This window comes from Sapajus apella, unplaced genomic scaffold (assembly GCF_009761245.1).
Source record: "Sapajus apella isolate SASKATOON/1434 unplaced genomic scaffold, GSC_monkey_1.0 scaffold75, whole genome shotgun sequence".
In the NCBI taxonomy this organism is placed as follows: domain Eukaryota; kingdom Metazoa; phylum Chordata; class Mammalia; order Primates; family Cebidae; genus Sapajus; species Sapajus apella.
This window is the reverse complement of record NW_022437015.1, coordinates 2441947-2463177: the sequence shown is the minus strand read 5'-3', so window position 1 is coordinate 2463177 and position 21231 is coordinate 2441947. Positions and strand designations below refer to the sequence as shown.

The window sequence follows — 21231 nt, the reverse complement described above, 5'->3', positions numbered from 1 at the left end:
ATAAGGACACATGCACACATATGTTCATTGCAGCCCTGTGTACAATAGCAAATACCTGGAACCAACCCAAATGCCCATCAATGATGGACTGGACAAAGAAAGTGTGGTACATATACACTATGGAATACTACACAGCCATAAAAAACAATGAGTTCGTGTCCTTTGTAGGGACTTGGATGAATCTGGAAACCATCATTCTCAGCAAACTGACCTAAGAACAGAAAGCCAAGCACCGTATGTTCTCACTCATAGGTGGTTGTTGAACAATGAGAACACATGGACTCAGGGAGAGGAGCATCACACACGGGAGACAGTTTGGGGAGTTAGGAGAGAGACAATGGGGGGTGGGGAGGGAGGAGAGGATGGGGAGGGATAACATGGGTAGTAATGCCAGATATAATACACACCCAAAGTAAAATAAATTATTTAAAAAAAAAAAAAAAAAGAAAGAAATTGAGTTGCAGACTTTAGGGGATTTAGGAAGCAAAGACCAAAAAAAAGCAAAGAGGCAGACAGAAACCAGAAACAAGGAAGATGAAAAGAAAATTTGACATTTATAATGAGTACTACAGTGTACTTCATACCTGGACCACAACTCGTATTGTCTTTTTTTTTTTTTGGCTGGAGTGCCATAGTGCAATCTCGGCTCACTGCAACCTCCGCCTCCCGGGTTCAAGCAATTATCTTCCCTCAGCCTCCAGAGTAGCTGGGACTACAGGTGTGCGCCACCATGCCCAACTAATTTTTGTATTTTTAGTAGAGACAGGGTTTCACCATGTTGGCCAGGATGGTCCCAATCTCCTGACCTCGTGATCTGCCCAGCTCAACCTCCCAAAGTGCTGGGATTGGGCATGAGCCACCATGCCCGGTGTATTTTTTGTCTTTTTAGACATACCTTGAAAGCATAATTATCTCTCCAATATTGGCTGTGGTTTTAATTTTATGTATGTTTATGAACAAAAGAAATCTTTGAATATTAAGTGTCCACTGAAACTTCCCCCTACTTTTTTTTTTCCTGTCAGCAGAGTCCAGAGTCATTAAAAAGTATCATGTGGCAGAGAGTGGGAAAAGGCAATTCAAGACAGTTCTTAGATGCTGCAAAGGTAAGATTGAGCAAACACATCTACGTATAGCTAGGAAAAACCAGTAAGCCCTTGGAGCATTTCCCAGTTTATACTACATACTTTACATCTCCCTTTTCGTGTTTTTCTAAATGCTGGCAAGATGAATAAAAAGATATGTTTCTGCTTCAGGAAATGCAGAGAGAAGTATTGATGTTTTCTACCCCTGGAAAAATCTATCTGAATCTCTTTAGATCAGTGCCAACTAGAGTAACATTTTCGGAAAGCTTTTATAAATGTAATAGCAACTTGTTGACACTGAAATTTATCCTGCTAATTTATATCTGTTATATGAAATGCTCTATGTTTTTTGATGTTATTGATGTTCAGATAGCACAAATACCAAGGGATTCTAAGCTTATTAGAGCCCATGAGGTAGGTAATGCTGGCTTTACATGTCGAGGAGGTTATTTTTCACTGCTTATATAAGTGAAAGACATCTTTAAAAATTCCCATTGCTTTAAAATGAGACCATAAATCTCCATGATAGAAAATACTAGAAAATTAGAAGATAGTCTAAATTCTGGGTACTTTGTTTTTTGTTTTGTTTTGTTTTGTTTTTTAAATAATAAAATAACAAGGCATTGTTCTAATTTATGTAGAGGCTGTAGAAATTAATTATATTTTCCATTATTAAAGTGTTAAGGGGACAATGTGGTTAGTCTTCTCATTGTCTATGATACCAGTAAGTTTATTTCTATTTTAGTCTTTTATTAAAGACCTCCCTATCTCATATGGTATTCACGAGACCCCTTGATAAAACTTGTTGCTCAGTCTTTCAGAGGAAAAAAATGGCACAAAGAGATATTGTCGGACTAAGAATTACCTTTTGATGTTTTCCTTTTACAAAGTGCTTCAAGATTATTGATCCAAAAATCAATAACTTGTTTATGGCAATTACATTTTCTGTCTCAACTGGTGAGAACAAGAAGGCACTTTTTGCTTTTTGTAATTCCATTTTCATAGCTTGGCCCAGAGCTGATATTGTTATGCTATATATGATATTGATATACATTTGTGTTTGTAAAGAACTGTGCTCTTGTTCATTAATTATTGATTATTATGGCTACTGAAAAATCATCTAATTCAACAGGCATTGAAACTTACTTTGCCCATGTGTAAGATACTGTGGTATGTTCCATTGGAGATACAAAGTTAAAAGACACTGTCTCTGATCTTAAGAAATTTGTCATGTAATAAGAAAGGCAAAATAGCCTATGTAAATGACTACAAGATAGGCATAAGACACACTATGAAATGTTAAAAAAAATACCTTGTTTCTAAATGTATATGTGAGCCAGTACAATAAGAAAAATAATCAGTTGTTTAAAATCAACTGTATTAACTATAAAACAGAAATGTATATACAAGGAAAGCAAGTGAGATATAATAGCTGTATATTATACCTGCTTGCCAATAATGGAATAAAAGATTATCAGCACTATAGGAGTGAATGACATTGGGAAAGCCAGTATAAGTCAAGTAGAAGTGTAAAACAAGTTAAATCCTTTAAACATGGAGAAAGTGACTTCTGTGAGTTTGTTGTATCTTAAAATTTCTTATATAAATTTAGCTGTAAGTTAATTCTGGAGGTGTTTTGCTTTACTGTGCCATACTAAATACTATACCTTTGAATTTGTTTTGGAAACATTCATTAGATTTTGAAATAGCTGAAATTCTGTAATAGCTAATGGACTTCTTGGTGTCATCTTCAATTAGGTTCTCCAGGTGTGGCCACTGATAGAAAAGAGGACATGTTGGCATGGTCATGCAGGAGGAGGACTCCACACAGACCCAAAAGAAGGGGTAAGAGTCAGTAACAAGTAACTGGAAATTCTTGATGACTGTGCTTGCATGGAAGATATATGTGTTTTGGATTATAATATTCTAGAATATTTTGCTTGACTTGTCTAACTGCATGTTCTCTAATGAAAAAAAATATATATATATGAATTGACCATAGTTTTATAGATGATATTTTCTCAGACCTAAAACAGAAATTAGTGATTGACTAAAAAAGAAAAGTTATCTATTCACCTAAATGTTATGGTTCTTTAAGATAGCATTAGTTGAGGTTATTTGTTATGTGATCTAGCTTTATAATAAGTAAGCAAATTATATTTAGCACCTAAAAAACAATTTGTGTGTGTGTGTGTGTGTGTGTGTGTGTGTGTGTGTGTGCGCTTCAAGGTTATTGTTTCCCCTTCTATACACTTAGAGAAATCCTAGAATATCCCCTACCTTCCTGGCAAATCCTCTGTCTACCTGATCCACCTAGTTATCCATATTCTTTGTCATTATTATTATCATCATTATGTAGACATGCTAAGCAGTAGGGCTGTTGAAATAAAAAGACTTGCATTCTATGTTTTTTCTCAGTAAGTCAAAAATGTCATTGGAATACTGTTATACAGTATTACATCTGGCCTGTTTTCTCTGAGCTTGCCTTTATTTTCTTCCTCTGGCTTTACCTAATCAGTAGATACATGTTATCTCTAAGCAGAAATGATATTTTCAGGGTTGGTGGTCAAGTGAACAAATTTTATGTAAAATTACTCTTTAAATTGTAGAGAGAGAAGTAAATGTTATTTTATTGATAGAAAGTGATTAGCAGGAAACAGTTTTCAGTGCTTTTTTCCATTCTTCTTTGATTCCCAGTATAGCTCTTCTTTCAAGGAACTCAAAACACTTTACATTCATGTTTCTGTCCTATTTTTGAACATTATTATCTTTCATAGCTGATTTTTAAAAAAACAAAGTATGATAAAATAAAACTTTTAAAAATTAACCCAAATAGTGAGATTTGTTTATCTGTGCATTAGTTTTTGGTATGATATTTGCTAGCTTTCAGGGTGATCTGTCGCCAAGGCCTCTTAAGGATAGTTGCTAATAATGTTCTAAACACAACTAAAAATATGTTGACTTAATGCAGGAGAAGCAGCTACTTCTTTTAGGCTCAAGCGATATAAACTTCAAGACAATTTCTCTCTGCTCCAGTAAAATAAAGCAAAACTCATTGTAATACTTGATGTTTAGTCTTTAGTCCTTTGTTCTTTTTTCCTTGCCATCTTTGTATTAGTTTAGCAGTTTTAGCTAAATGGAATCATAGAATCATATACCTTGGAGACCATGTCAGAAAAGAAATAGTAGGGAGTTGTAGTTAAAAGCTTGGGCTCTGGAGCCGGACTGCCTGGATTTGATTGTGGCTCCATCACTTGCTAGTAGAATGACCTTGCGCAAGTTACTTAATCTCTCTGCCCATTGGTTTCTTCGTCTGTAAAATGGGGTTGATAATTTTGAAGGGGATTTAAATGAGTTAACTCCTCATGCCATGTTAAAGCTGTTAAGTAGTGCTTGACACATAGTAAGTGCTCAATAAATTTTAGCTGCTGTTTTTATAATGTGAGATTGTAAGGCCTGTCCTCTACCATAATCGATTTATATTGAATACCTTCTTTGTGCTAAACTCTGTGTTAAGTATTGGCAATATAATAATGAACAAGACGAAATCTCTGCTGTGTAGAAACTTAACAGTTCACATGGCAGAATATCTAAACGACCCTGTAGAAGTTTTATCACTGTGACAAATAACAGATTTTACCTTATAACCAACAGAAATCTGTAGTGCTTTACTTTCTGTTTGTTTGTTTATAGAGAAGGGATCTCGCTATGTTGCCTAAGCTGCTCTCAAACTCCTGGGCTCAAACAATCCTCCCATCTTAGCCCCCCAGAGTAGCTGGCACTATAAGTGTGCACCATCAAACCCAGCTTTGCTTCACTTCTTTCTCATTTACATGTGTGTGTGTTCTTAACAACTAACAATCAGTATTAATAATGCTGCTCAAAAGTTATTTAAATCATCCATTTATATAGCATGGGATCATAAAGGGTTTATGAAAAAAGAGTGGCAATTTCAGTATTTGAAAACTCCTGGTTTTAAAGTAGATGAATTAAGGAATTGTTTTATAATAGAATCCCCAGATGTTTAAAGGATTTTGGAGCTTTATTCCTGCATTTAAATTTTTATTTGTATGCTGGTTTGAAGAGGCATCTGCTAGTAAATTTAGTTAGCCATGGCCTCTTAATAAGGACACAAATAATGAAGAGCTTAATGGAAAGACTCTTTCTGAGATTTTGCTTGACTTATTCCTTTTTATGTTAGAAACACATTCTTATTGATTGGACACAGTCAGAAGCTAGTAGTTTTTAAAGAGAAATTATCACTTACTAGAGCAATCGGAGTGCTTGATGTAATCAGAAGTAAAACAGTGACTTGGAATATTAAAAAATGGTATTAAAATGTGGATTAACTTGGAGGATTAAAAACTGGAAGATTGTGGAGAGGCTTGTTAAAATGAATGGACACATCAGACCAGTGGGCAAGCATACCTAGATGACGTGGTGAGGCTGTTTTGCAACTCTGATTTCATACATATTCAAGCAACCTTATGATCTTCATTTGATTTCTAAAATTGTCTTCCTTTTGGGATAGAAAATTCATCATCTGGCCAATTTGAATATGAGTCTGGCTGGTAGTTCTTTTTATTGTAAATTATTAAATGGACTTTCGAATACAAATCCGTGGAATATGTAGCATAATCCATTTAAGGAAAGGATCTAATCACCACTGAATAAGTTCTTCATCAAAGTTTCAGACCAACAAAGCCCAGAAAACAAACTGACATATAATGTAACAAAAATTGTAAAACCTTTCCTGACAACTAATACATACTTTCTTCTTTCATCCCAAACTCACTATGTGTATATCTCCAACAACATGAGAAAAATTTTCCAGTTACCCTCTGGAGTTTTTAGACATCTACTGAACTTGCTAGTCTTCCTTTGACGTACCTTTTATCAATCCATTGTTATCCTTAATAGTATTGAAGTGTTGGTTTCAGTTGTTCCTTTTATTGCAGCTAGGTTAAAGACAGTTGTTCTTTTCTCTGGATAGTTTGCTTATCCCTGAAATTGTGGACACTTCCAAATTTTCTTCTAGATTGGTTCTTTAGGGAGAAAACTTTCAGCCTATAGCTCATATTTTTACAAAACAGCATTTCGGGGTTTTTTGTATGTTTTTTCTCCCTCACTACAAGTTTTGTCCCCAAGTAGTGTCTTTCAAAATCAGTCTCTTGATTCTATGAGGTATCACATTTCTTGCTATTAAAATTTAGGAATGTCTATAAAACCAGAATTCTTAGAGAAATTCCTTATAAGCTAAGGAAAACGTGATTTTTCTACCTTTATTAAAAGACTATTTTTTTTCTTACTCTTCATTTTCTTTTCTTACTCTTACTGGGCTTCACTCCCTTGAAAAGAATGAACTGCTGGTGGAATAACTGGCTGTTGCTTCAGTGCTTGACCTTTTCTGGTGAGAAATAGAAACTTACCCGCCTGAGAAACAGAACATGTATTAAATTTATTAATATACAGTTATCTTTAATATCTGAAAATTCTACCAAATGAGCTGCTCCAGATGTTTTGGTTTTTTATTCTTGTGCCCTATCTACATGGTTATTAGGTATAGATGTTCACTTATAGCGCATTTGGCCATGAGGCAGTGCTCCTCTTCCTTGGATCACACTGTCAAATTGCGCACTGTCAAGTCATAAGAAGTATAATTTGTGGCTTTTCAGTTATACCCTATTGAGTTTGGTACTTCCAGTTTTATTTGTGTATTTATTTATTTGCTTGTTTTTGATCACCATGCTATGATTGTGCTATTTCATTGTATAGATATTCCTTTCATTATTTCTTACCTGTCCAGCCTCATGAAGCTTATGAAGCTATATGTTAATACCAAATAAGTAAATATTTTAAAATCTGTCAAAAGTTGTGATTTAATTATTAGGTGTTGCCCTTAGGATATTAATGAGAATTTCCCATCCTGTGTTTGAAAATAGATAATTAACGGAATAAGTATTTAGTGAGTATTTTTTATATCAGTCAAATTTCTTTTTCTTCTGCTTTTTTCTCTTGGGCTGCCTTGTTTTCAGTTGCTTTCAGCTCCTCTCACAGCCCTCTGTCATTTCCAAACTTTGTCTTCTAAACTCATTTCTGAAGAAAAGTAAATAAAATTTTGTTAATATTCAGAAATCTTAGTGACTCTATTTGAATTTGTTTCTTTGTTACCATTGAGGGGTTTGTTTTTTTTTTCCTGAATCTAATTGCTTCCTTTATGGCCATCTAGATCATAATTGCAATATATGTTATTTTTAAAAACTTTAATTCCTCATACTAACAGAGTACTTTGGTGTAACAGGTTACACCGAAGGCCTGCTGTAACCACTCCCAGGCTACTGCCTATGTTCGCCAAGTCCCTGGAACTATGCAGACAGCAGGTGACAAAGCCAGCCAGGACTGTGTTCCTCCCCTCAGGGTGACAAGTTCCCCCAGGCCTTGGGTGGGTCCAGAGGTGCTGTCTGTGAGTCAGAAACTAGGGTCAAAAACCTTAGAAATCTGCCACGTGTTCTGTTATACTGAGGTTGAGATGGTATTCATATGACAGGATGTAGTCCTTCTCACTCCTCTCCCCTTTTCAAAGTAAGAGGAGACTCACTCTGTAGCCACAGCCACCACAGGCCACGGGGAATAATGCCAGACTACCCCCAATTTTCCCTTAAGGCCCAAGGACTCTTACTCAGCTTGTGGTAAATGCTGCCTGGCCTGAGACTCACCCTTCAGGGCAGTGGGCCCCCTTCTGGCCCAGGGCAGTTCTTGATGTAATCAGAAGAAGTAAAATAGTGGCTTGGAATATTAAAAAATGATATTAAAATGTGGAGTAACTTGGAAGATTAAAAATTGGAAGATTGGGGAGAGGCTTGTTAAAATGAGTGGACACATCAGACCAGTGGACAAGCATACCTAGATGACGTGGTGAGGCTGTTTTGCAACTCTGATTTCATACATAATCAAGCAGCCTTATGATCTTCATTTGATTTCTAAAATTGTCTTCCCTTTCGGATAGAAAATTCATTGTCTGGCCAGTGAATTTTGTCAAATCCTATAATCCAGGACCATCAGGTGCCTGCTTGGTGCTGTACGCCTTTGTGGCTGTGCTGGTACCTAAGGTGCAAGATAAAGTTCCCTTTACTTTTCCCCTTGCTTTTCTCAATCAAAAGGAGCCTCACTCCTATCCCCCAAAGGTGGTAATGTACTGAGTCTCACCTGAAGCCAGCAATTCTCAGAGTCTCACCTTTGATGTAGTAACTGGGTATCACTTCTGGTTATTCAGGGCCCAAGGGCTCTTCAGTTAGCAGGTGATGAATGTTGGTAGGACTGGGTCCTTCCCTTTAAGGCAATGGATTCCCTTCTGGCCCAGGATGTGTCTGGAAATGGGTCCAGGAGCTAGGGCCTGGAATGGGGCCCTCACGACTCTAACAGTTGCCCTATCCTGTTGTTGCTTAGCTGATATCCAAGATGCAAGATGAAAGTCCTTACCACTCTTTCCTCTCCTCGCATGGAAGGAAAGGATCTGTTTTGGAGCAGTGGCTGTGCAACCTGGGGTTAGGGGAGAGTGATGTCAGCACTCTCTTAGCTGCCCCAGCTGGTGTCTCAGTAGGTTGTGTGCCCCCTTGCCTCAACCCACTGTCTCTGGGCCTAGTTCAGCATTAGGACTCAACTATTAGTTGCAGTCTTTATGGCTTAGACTGCTTTTCAAGCTTATTTAGAGCACAAAGCACTTTAGTCCGCAGTGGCAAGGTTTATGTGATCCATTACTCCCTTCTGACTAGGGCTGGTTTAAATGCTTCCTCTGTGGGTGGGCATCAGCTGAGTTTCGTCCTCTTTCTTGTTTTCCTTTCTGCACCAACAGGACAGCACTGAATTCAGCACCTCACAGTTGCAGTGCTCTCCTGCCCCCAGCACCCAGAGATACCCTCTGCACCACACCACTGCTTTTGAGGTGTCGGGGAGGGGTGGCGTCAGCAATTCAAGACTTTTTTCTATCTCTTCAGTGACTCAGCAATACTGCGTTAAAATCAGGTACTATGAGGGCTCACCTGATTTTTGGTTCTTATGAAGGTAATTTTTTCTATGTAGATAGTTATTAAATTGGTGTCCTTGAAGGGTGAGGTGATGATTGGTGGAGCATTCTAGTCCACCATCATGCTCTGTGTCCCTTGATGATACACTATGCCACATATTCTTTATTCATTCATCCGTTGATGGATATTTAGGTTGATTCCATTACTTTGCTATTATGAATTGTGCTGTGGTGAACATTATGAGTGCAGGTGTCTTTTTTATATAATGATTTGTTTCCCTTTAGGAAGATAGCCAGGACTAGGATCACTGGATTGAATGGTGGTTTTATTTTTAGCTCTTTAAGAAATCTCTGTTTTCCATAGAGGTTGTATTAATTTCCATTACTATCAACAGTGTGTAAGCATTCCCTTTTCTCTACATCCTCACCAACATCTGTTGTTTTTTAATTATTTAATAAGAACCATTCTGATTGGTGTAAGATGGTATCTCATTGTGGTTTTAGTTTGGATTTCTTTGATGAGATGATTCGTGATGTTGAACATTTTTTCATATGTTTGTTGACCGCTTATATGTCTTCTTTTGAAAACTATCTGTTCTTATCTTTTGCTCATTTTTTGGTGGAGTTACTTGTTTTTTTCTTGTTGAGCTCGTTGAGATCTTGGATATTAGTTTTTTGTTAGATGCATAGTTTGCAGATATTTTCTCCCATTCTATAAGTTTTCTGTTTACTCTGTTAATTATTTCTTTGGCTGTGTAGAATCCTTTTCATTTAAGTCCCATTTGTCTATTTTTGCTTTTGTTACCTGTGCTTTTACAGCCTTAGTCATAAATTCTTTGCCTAGGCCAATGTCTAGAAAAGTTTTTCCTAGGTTTTCTTCTAGGCTTTTTATGGTTAGATCTTCATTAATTTTTGTTTTTAGTGAGAGGTATGGGTCCAGTGTCATTATTCTGTATGTGACCATTGGATTTCCCAGCAGTATTTATTGAATAGATTGTTCTTTCCCTAGTATGTACTTCTGTCAACTTTGTCAAACATCTGTTAGTTGTACATATGTGGCTTTATTTCTGATTGATCTATATGTGTATTTTTATACCAGTACAGGCTGTTTTGGTTACTGTAGCCTTGTAGTGTAATTTGAAGTCAGACAGTGTGGTACCTCCTGATTTACTCTTTTTGCTTAGGATTGCTTTGGGTATTCTGGCTCTTTTTTGGTTCAGTATGAATTTTAGAACCGTTTTTTCTAATTCTGTGAAAAATGACATTAGTAGTTTGATAGGAATAGTGTTGAATCTGTAAATTGCTTTGGACAATATGGTCTTTTTAACAATATTGATTCTTCCAATCCTTGAGTTTGTTTTTCCATTTGTTTGTGTCATTTATGACTTCTTTCATCATTTTTTTACAATTCTTGTAGAGATTTTTCAACTCATAGGCTAAATGTATTTCTAGATATTTTATTTTCTTGTAGCTATTGTAAATGAGATTGAGCTCTTGATTGATGCTCTGCTTGATTGTTATTGGTGTACAGAAGTGCTTATTTTTGTACATTGATTTTGTATCCTGAAAGTTTACTGACATTATTTATAAAATCTAGGATCCTTTTGGAGGAGTTTTCTAGGTGCAAGATCATATCATCAGCAAAAAGAGATAATTTTGCTTCTTCTTTTCCATTTTGGATGCTTTTATTTATTCATCTTCTCTGATTGCTGTAGCTAGGACTCCCAGTAAGATATTGAATACGAGTGGTTGAAAGTGAGCATCTTTGTTCTATTCTAATTCTCAGGAGTGCTTTCAAGTTTTCCCCATTCAGTATGATGTTGGCTGTGGGTTCGCCATATATAGCTTTGATTATTTTGAGGTATATTTTTTCTATGTCTAGTTTATTGAAGGTTTTTATCATGAAGGGATGCTGGATTTTATTGAATGCTTTTTCTGCATCTGTTGAGATGATCAGATGGTTTTTGTTTTTAATTCTGTTTATGTAGTAAATCACATTTATTGATTTGTGTATATTGCATATATTCTTCCATCCCTGGAATAAAACCCACTTGATCATGGTATATTATCTTTTTGTTGTGCTGTTGGATTTGGTTTACTGATACTTCGTTGAAAATTTTTACATCTATGTTCATCAGGGATATTGACCTGTAGGTTTTTTGTTTTGTTTTGTTTTGTTTTTGTTTGCTTCTGTGCCTGGTTTTGGCGTTAGGGTAATGCTGCCCTTATGGAATGAGTTACGGAGGATTCCCTCTTCCTGAAATGTTTTAGAACAGTTTCAGTAGGATTAGTGCCAGTTCTTTATATGTCTCATGAAATTTGTCTGTGAATCTGCCTGGTTCTGGGGTTTTTTGGTTTGTTTGTTTGTTTCGAGATTTTTTATTTCTGATTCAATTTCAGAACTCATATTGGTGTATTCCTTATTTCTGGTTTTTTCCTCGTTGAATCTTGGGAGGTTGTACATTTCCAGAAATTTATCTGTTTCCTCTAGGTTTTCTAATTTGTATGCATAGAGGTGTTCATATAGTCTCTGATGATATTTTGTGTTTCTGTGGTATCAGTTGTAATGTCTCCTTTTCCATTTCTCATTGTGTATATTTGAATCATATATATATATATATATATATATTTTTTTTTTTTTTTTGGTTAATCTAGCTGGCGGTCTTTCAACTTTGTTTATCTTTTCAAAGAATCAATCTTTTATTTTGTCAATAGACACAGGAAGAGCATTTGATAGAATTCAATATCTCTTCATAATAAGAACTCTTAGCAAAGTAGGCATAGAAAAACCCAACACAGTAAACGCCCTATATGTTACCTTACCCACAGGTAACAACAACCGAATGGAAAAAAGTTGAAAGCCTTTCCACCAAAAATCTGTAACAAAACAGGGATGCCCGTTTTCAGCACTCCTATTCAACATGATACTAGAAGTCCTAGCCAGAGCAATCAGGCAAGAGAAACAAATAAAAGACATCCAAATTGGGAAAGAAGTCAGATTGTCCCTCTTAGTTGATGACATGATTTTATATCTAAAAGAAACGTATAGAATTCACCAATGGAACTCTTATATCTGATAAATAAATTTGGTAAAGTTACAGGACACAAAATCAACATATAAAAATCAGTAGCCTTTCTATACACCAATGTTGAAATCACTACAAAAAAAAAATTAAGAAGGCAGTCCCACTTATAATAGCTACCCCAAAAAAATACTCAGGAATAAATCTAACCAAGGAGGTGAAAGATTTCTACAAGGAAAACTATAACATTATTTTTCATAGAAATAGAAAAAAGAATTCAAAAATATGCATGGAACCGAAAAAAGAACCCATGCAGCCAAAGCAATCCTGAGCAAAAAGAACAAAGCTGGAGACATCACCCTACCTGACTTGAAAATATATTACAAGGCTATAGTAAGAAAAATGGCATGATATTTGTATAAAAACATACATAGACTAATACAGCAGAATAAAGAATCCAAATATAAATCCATGTATTTATAGCCAGCTGATTTTCGACAAAGGCATCAAGAACATACACCAGGAAAAGCACACTTTAATAAATTGTGCTGGCAAAATTGGAGTCTGTATGTAGAAAAATGAAACTGAATCCCTATCTCTCACCATGTACAAAAATCAACTCATGATGGATTAAAAGCTTAAATGTAAGACTTTAATCTATAGAACTACTAGAAGAAAAAGTAGGGACAACACTTTAGGACATTGGTCTATGCAAAAATTTTGTGGTGAAGACTTGAAGAGCAGACAACAAAACCAAAAATACCTGGGACTATATTAAGCTAAAAAGCTTCTGCACAACAAAAGGAATAACAGAGTGAAGAGACAGCCTGTTAAATGGAAGAAAATATTTTCAAACTATTCATCCAACAAGAGACTACTATTCAAAATAGACAAGGAACTCAACTCAATAATAAATACTTCAATTAAGAAGACATTTCTAAAAAGAAGACCTACAGATGGCCAAAAAGTATATGGAAAAATGCTCAACATCGCAAATCATCAGGGAAATGCAAATCAAGACTACATGAGATATCCCCTCCCCCCGGTTAGAATGGTTGTGATTAAAAAGACAAAAAATAGCAGTTGTTGGTGAGGATGCAGAGAATGGGAAGCTCTTATACACCATTGGAGGGAATGTAAATTAGTACAGCCACTATGAAAATCAGTGTGGAGATTTCTCAAAAAATTAAAACTAGAACTACCATATGATCCAGTCATTCCACTAATGGGTATTTATCCAAAGGAAAGGTAATTAGTATATCAAAAGGATACCTGCATGTTGTATGTTGATTGCAGCACTATTCACAGTAGCTGATATGGAATCGACTTAAGTGTCCATCAGTGGGAAATTTGATAATATAAATGTGGAATACTTAGTCCATAAAAAGGAGTGAAATTCTATCATTTGCAGCAACATGGATGGAACTGGAGGTCAGTATGTTAGGTGAAATAAGTCAGGCACAGAAAGACAAATATCACATATTATCACTCTTATGTGGGAGCTAAGAAAGTTGTTCTTATGGAGGTAGAGAATAGAGTGATAGATATCAGAGCCTGGGAAGGGTGTGTGGTTAGGAGTTGAGGGTAAAGGGATATTGGTCAATGGGTAGGTACAAACCTACAGTTAGATTAAAACTTACGTTTTAATGTTTGATAGCAGAGTAAGGTGACTATAGTTAGCAATACGGTATATTTCAAAGTAGCTGGAAGAGAGAACTTGAAATGTTCCTAACACATAGAAATCATAAATAGGCAAGGAGATAGATACACCAAATACTCTGATTTGATCATCACACATTCTATACATTCAACAAAATATCATCTGTATCCCATAAGTGTGTAAAATATTATGATTCAATAAAAATGTGCCTCAGCCTCTGAAATGCCTCTTTGGTTTGGTCTCCACTTAAAAAAAGACATTATTTTTCAAACTTTATAGTTTATCAAAACTAATGGAATTCATGTACTTTACAGCCTAATGGACTCATAATGCATGATTACACAACTTCAGAACCCATTTTGTTAAATGAAGTGGTGACATTTTATGCACTATTAAGCCAACTAGAATAATTTTCTTGCTCTTAGCCATAACTTCTCTGTGTCCTTATTGAAAAAATTCTGGGACGTGTTATAGAAGGTTTTGATAGGAGAGAATGTTTCTAAAGATAAGCAGAAACGGCCTTTTTCCATTATTCCATCAAGAAAAATAAGATAGACAAAGCTCATGAAATGGGAAAGTGGTTGAAATGCCCTAGTTTGTATTATAATGCTTTGAATTATATTTATCTCATAATAGTTCTGTTGGGAAAGTGAATTTTAAAATTACTGCCTTAAAAGGCCTTACCAGTTATAAGAGCATGTGTATGTGTATGTATAAAATAAAGCATTAAGAACTATACTTTCAGCATTTCATATTTTTGTCATGTATTTAAAGCAGTTCAGGAAGATAATCCTTGTGATTTTACAATATGAACAATTTTATTTCTGTTACTCTTTATGCAATAAACTGCCTAGAAGACTAGAAAAGTAGGTTTCTGTATCCTAGAAGGATAACCATAATATAAAACTAACCTGTGTTATATAAGGTACTGTCCTGGGCCTTGACAGTACATTATATAATGCAGGTTAGTTTTATATTATATGTTGACAATTTTTCCACATTCCTTGCTTTGCAAATCTGCTTGAAACTGTGTAACTTCCCTCCCCAACCCCTGCTGAATATATGTGAATTATTAAAAGTAGAAGCAAGCCATAAGAAAGGATATAAAAAAGTATCAATGATTCCACCCACTCACACTACTGTTATTGACACTTTTGATGGTCTTGCTTTTCAGATCCATTTATATACACATGTAAACTCCTAAATATATGACATTTTTTTCCACAAAAAATATTTTTTCACTCTGCTTTTTTCATTTAACACGTTCCTCTGTCAGTACATATATTTCTGAATGGTTGCATTTTGTTGTATGTGTTCACTCTATTTACACTGTTCTCCAGCATTTATCATTTAGGCTGTTTCCAATTTTGTTTCTATTAAAACAGAATTGGTGTAAACGACCTTATAGCTAAATTTTCATTCCTTTATTCAACAAGTATTCATTAGGTACCTACTGTATGTCAGTCACTGTATTTGGTTTTAGGTTACAACAGTGAGCACTACTGTTAGAGTGATTACTCACATGGAATGTAAATTCTAGCAGGAGAGTAGATATTAACCAAATAATTGTACTGCTGTTTTTGTAGTTTATAACTAAAACGGATACTATGAAAGAAAGGAATACTGTACTATGAGAGAATACAGCGAAGGACACTGATGGTCTAGGGAAGGCATTATTGAGGAAACGCTGCTTGAGCTGTTGGTCAACTAGTTGAAAGAGTTTGAAGGGGCCACAGGGGAAGGTTTTAGAGAGAGAGAGAGATTATTCCAGACAGAGTGGAAATTACTGTTGTAAAGACCCTGTGACAGAAGGGATTATGGCTTTAATTTAAGAAATTAAAAGAAAGGCAGTACAGCCTAAGCACTGAAAGCAGTGGTGTTAAACATGACTGGAGAGGTATTCAGAAGCCATACACCAAGCAGAGCCTTATAAGCTAAGATTTTAGTTTTTATCTCAAAAATGATAGGATACTGCTTAAGGGTTTTAAGCTGGAAGGGAAATCTGATTGCAGGGTGAACTTACTAGATAAGGAACAAAGTAGATGCAGGGAGATCAGTTAGGAGATTGTTGCAGTAGTTTATGCGATAATTGATGATAGATTATGGTTAGAAATGGAAAGGAATACATTCAAGAGATTTTTAGGAGATAAAATCGATTCAACTTACAGCATATTTTTAAGGTTTTTTTTTTTTTGACATAAATTCCCAGAAGTAGAGTTCTTGGCACAAAAGGGCAAAATTATTTTAAAAGCTTGTAATAGATAGCAGATTGCTCTCCAGAAAGATTATTTACAGTGCATTCTCCATTAACAGTATATTAGAGTGCTCATTTCCATATGCCCTCAGCAGTAATAAGCAGTATCTTTTTTTTTTACTTTTTTCTTTTTATTTTCAGCGTTTTTTGAGTATGTTTTATTCTTTTTAATATCTTTTCAAGAAATCAAGTTAATATTTTAATTTTTAAATGGGGATTGTTTTGCCAACCATAATAATATAGTAGTTTTAGAATATATATATATTGCTCTCCTTAGTTTGGTTTTAGAAAGCATGGTTTTGATTCTTAATATTCTGCCTCTAAAGCTGAAAGTAAAGCAAAATGATTTAATGGGAATGTTGCCTCAGGAGCATGGGACAAAGAAAAAATCTGAGATGGATTTAGATCAGATTAAGTATTATTGGAAAATTGTATTTGTGTGGAAATTTTCAGTAACCCAACCTTGTTTGGTATAGTCAATACCAAGGCCTCTACTTTCCTAAAAAGGAGTATTGCAATTCTGCTTTACCATGAGTTTAGACTTGGGACTCCAAAATATTTTAAATAAAAAACTGACAAATAGTCAAAATATATATAAAGTTTTGACTACAAAAATGGAAATATGGAAATATCTTTTGAATTTTCTGTAGTGTTTTGTAGCTTAATAAATAAATGTATAATACATGTCCCTTCATCACCACTAAATCACTTTTTTGACAATATGAGAGTGGCTAAAATTGAAAGACATTTAAGAGAAATGAGTAATTTTTTTAAAGTAATTGAGATACTTCATTTTTATCCAAAATATTTTGAATTGGAAAGATATTAGCCTTAGATTCAGAATAAAAGTTATATTTGTAATGTTTTCATGTATTTCTCAAATATATAAATTCTACATTATTGAATTATGGTTATATTTGAAATGATATGTTTTTCACTGCTTTGTTTTCTGTCTTTCAATAGCTAAAAGATGTTGATACTCGGAAAATCATTAAAGCAATGCTTTCTTATGTGTGGCCCAATGACAGGCCAGATCTACGAGCTAGAGTTGCCATTTCCCTGGGATTTTTGGGTGGTGCAAAGGTAAGGAATTATGCATTGTTTGGTTGCTCTAACTAAGAAATAATACATTTTCTAGTCATGAACCCTGGACCTGATATAAATCACTTTTGGGGTAGCATGACCAACTTTTAGGACCCTCATTTAGTTTACATAATTATTTTATACAGTCATTAGAAATGATACGGTAATGTCCTGTTTATCTCTCAATCAGACTTCTGATAGAGTCAATAGAATCCGCTCCTGAAGTCGTTGTAAGATATAGGAACATTGATTGTAACAAAGCATAAGAACCTTTATAAAAGAAGCTTTTCAGAGCCTCTTTGGCTCTTAATATGTATTTTTGCTAAGCTTGGTTCCCAGATCCCAGTAAATTGAAAAGAGGATGAAGGTATTTAGGAACATTGATAGCTATAAGTAGTAAGTAACAGTTTAATATCAAGAGTAAAGCTAAAAAACAAAACAAAACAAACAAAAAAAAACCAGCCACAAAACCTAATTGTTTTGGTATGTTCAGTATAGGAGCCCCCTGCATTTCAGCAGCCTTTTCAGTTGTACTGTAAAGCAAAGTTATAATAATGACCTTGAGTTTTCAAGAAAATAAAACCTTGTTTCCAATTTACTCAGTTTTTTTTTTTTTTTTTTTTTTTTTTTTGAGACAGAGTCTCGCTCTGTCACCCAGGCTGGAGTACAGTGGCACAACCTTGGCTCACTGCAATCTCTGCCTCCCAGGTTCAAGCTATTCTCCTGCTTCAGCCTCCAGAGTAGCTGGGATTACAGGCAAGCGTGCGCCACCATGCCCAGCTAATTTTTGTATTTTTAGTGGAGACAGCATTTCACCATGTTGGCCAGGTTGGTGTCAAACTCCTGACCTCCTGCCTTGGCCTCCCAATGTGCTGGGATTACAGGCATGAGCTACTGCATCCCACCCCCAATTTACTCAGATTTTGAAAGTCAGGGAAGTATACATTTATAGGTATGCTGTATTGTCAATATAAAGTCTCTGGAATCAGACTGCTTGGGCTTTGCCACTTACTAACCTTGTAAGCTTAAGCAAGCTGTTTAGGCTCTGTGCCTCAGTTTCCCCATTTGTAAAATAGGGTTGTTATAAGGATTAAATAAGTTAACATATAAAAGACTTATAACAGTGCTTGGCAGGTAGTAAAATACAAGTATTAAAAATAAATTTCCAAAAATATGGTTAAAAGTGTTTTTTAAAAATGAGTATAAAGGAGGTTTGGCTTTAATTTGGCTACTTCTCTTATATATAAGGATTAATATTTTATTTTAAAAAACAGTTCTTACCTCTTATTTTTTTCCCTATATCATGTATAATCTCCTTTATTCGTTCATTCTTTTCCCTACCCTAAAACTATTGAGAACTTACACAAACTGCCGTTCGTGGCATTGCAGAGTATTCAAATATGACCAAAGCAAATTTCTTTCCTCAAACCATATGGGATAAGGCAAGCTTTATTTTATTGCCATAGTAAAAGGTAAGTCATAAATGATTTTAAAAAGTACCATTCGGGTATTGTGGGATTTCAGAGGAGAGTTTGGAACCACTATCATGGGGATTTAGGAAAGATTTCACAGAGGAGATGACATCTGAGATAGACCTTGACTCCGTCTACCCTAGTGCACAGTATCTCTTGTGTTTTCCTCCATATTACAATTTCTACTACCACTTTAGTACAAATTGCTATTGCTTCTTACCTAGACTATTGCATGAGCCTTATAACTGGTCAGTAAACATTTGCTGAATGAATATGTGAAATAAATGATATCCCTACTTTAGGTCTATTGATTGATGAGTAGGATTATTACAGGTGTAGGAATAACATGAAAAATGGCCTAGTTGTGAAAGGACATAGTATGTGTAGAGAAGTGAATAGTCCATCTTGGCTTCAGTGAGGGGAAGATGTTTCAGAGAATTTGGAAATAAGCTTGGAAAGACAGAGCTCCTAAATGTGAAATATTGTGACTGTGAAACAGAAAAATGTAATTATGTGGGAAGTAGGAACCTGTCTTTTGAATAGACAAGTAATAAGGTTAGAGCTGTGTTTTAGGAAATTTATCTGGCCATGCGTAAAAGATGAATTCAAGTAATGATAGACCTAAAATAGGGAAGCCATTTATTTCACACATTCATTTAGCAAATGTTTACCGACCAGTATAAGGCTCATGTAATAGTCTAGATAAGAAGTAATAGCAATTTGTACTGAATCGGTAGTGGAAATCGTAATATGGAGGAAAAAACAAGCAATACTGTGCAGTAGGGGAGATAGAGTCAACAATACTTAGCAATGGATCAACTATTACAAGTTTAAAAAAAAAGATAGGATTCCAGGATGAGAGAATAAGAATGCCTTTAACACCTGGGTGCAGTGACTCACGCCTGTAATCCCAGCACTTTGGGAGGCCAAGGTGGGTAGATCACTTGAGGTCAGGAGTTCGAGACCAGCCTGGCCAATGTATTGAAACCCCATCTCTACCAAAAATACAAAAAATTGGCTGGCCGTGGTGGTGGGCTCCTGTAGTCCCAGCTAGTCGGGAGGCTGAGGCAGAAGAATCACTTGAACCCGGGAGGCGGAGGTTGCAGTGAGCAGAGATTGCACCACTGCATTCCAGCCTGGGTTACAGAGCATGACACTGTCTCAAAAAAAACCCAAAAAACAAAAGAATGCCTTTTACAGAAGTGGGTATAAGTCAGAAGATCTTGTTTGAGGAAAAGGAAGATCTTGGTTTTAGACATGTTACGTTTTAGGTACTAGCAGAGCATCCAGTTAGAAATATTTAGCTGGTAATACAAAATGTGAAACAATCTCAGGAAGGAGTCCAAGTCTAAAGAGGTGACAGCTGAAACAATGCAAATTGGTAAGTACACCAAGGAAAAGAACACAAATAGAAGGAAATAGAAGACAACTAGGGACAGTACCTTCGGTTAATGTGTTCCTCTAGGAAAATAAATAGAGGAAACTGGGAAGGAGTGACTGAAGAGTTAAGAGTAAAGCCAAAATAATTCACAATCAAACTCCATTTTCTTGCCTCCTTTCTCATCTGAAATATCTGTTGAGTACTCTCCCAGTGGATCTTACCCATTCATGGGGAGAGTACTTAAGATGCTGAGCAACAGATCAAGAACCCATTTTTTGTTATATTTGTTTAGGCTGAACAGAGAGAACAATATTACAAATGTAATTTTAGTAGGTATTGTTGAAAAATTTTAACCCTTATGTTCATTTTTAGCATAGTACTGGTTGCTGAATTGTCTTTTACATACAAATTACCTAAGAATAAAGATGATTCTGAGCTCATATGCTCCTTTATTAGTTGAATGCAAGTACTTTGCTGACAAGTTAAAGGCAGATTGTTTTCTAGACTTTCTTTTTAATTGAAGAGAACAGATTAAAACATGACTAATTAAGCTAGTCAGAGTTGGGAGCCTTAAGTAATGACATTTGTATTAGAATTCATTTTTAGAGTGAGTTTCAGTCCTTCAAAATACAGATTTCTGTTGCTTAGTGACAGGTCAATATCAGGGTGTGAAATCTAGATCTAAACTAACTTTCTTAATGACTAAAATATTTTTAGAAGGTTAATATTTGGTTTTTTAATCAACAAATACTGATTGCCCATAAGATGGAAAGTACTGTACTAAACTCATGTAAACTGATTGCAAATAAACAGAAGTGAATATAGAGAAATCCTCAGAAAGTATGTTTGATTTCTTTTGAATCAGGAGAAGGAAGAAATTGCCAGATGTTGTGATGAGTGTCTGCTAGTACTTTCAAAGCATATAGAACACAATTTTCTTTTTACAAAACAGAAACTAGATCATAGAATAACTTCAGTCATGCAGAACATAGTAGCACCATTTGGCCATTCCAAAAAGCATTTGTACAGCTTTGTGGACTGTCCTGTTTAAAAGTGCTTGCTCTTACAAACATTTAAAAAGTGATCATTGTTTATTCTTGAGTAGTATTGCAGGTGTGTTTTATAATTGGTGTGCAAAGATGGATTGTTATCCCCTTTAATCCTTGGCTTCCTGTTTTTCATCAAACCTGAATATATGCTTTGACATATAAACACCTTGGACCAATCTAGGCCTCTTTATACTTTGATCTTTC

General features: G+C 35.3%; 1 protein-coding gene across 3 annotated transcripts in view; it reads left to right on the top strand.

Moving 5' to 3' along the window:
• Positions 1-21231, top strand: part of ABCB7 (ATP binding cassette subfamily B member 7) — a 124877-nt gene that overhangs the window by 58325 nt on the left and 45321 nt on the right. Inside the window, exons 2-4 of one of the 3 annotated variants that reach the window (XM_032251313.1) lie at positions 1026-1103; positions 2841-2927; positions 17006-17125. In XM_032251313.1, the coding sequence (XP_032107204.1) occupies positions 1026-1103; positions 2841-2927; positions 17006-17125 (285 nt within the window). Of the gene's footprint in view, positions 1-1022; positions 1104-2840; positions 2928-17005; positions 17126-21231 lie in introns of all 3 variants that reach the window. The other 2 variants (XM_032251312.1, XM_032251314.1) reach the window with 2 other exon arrangements.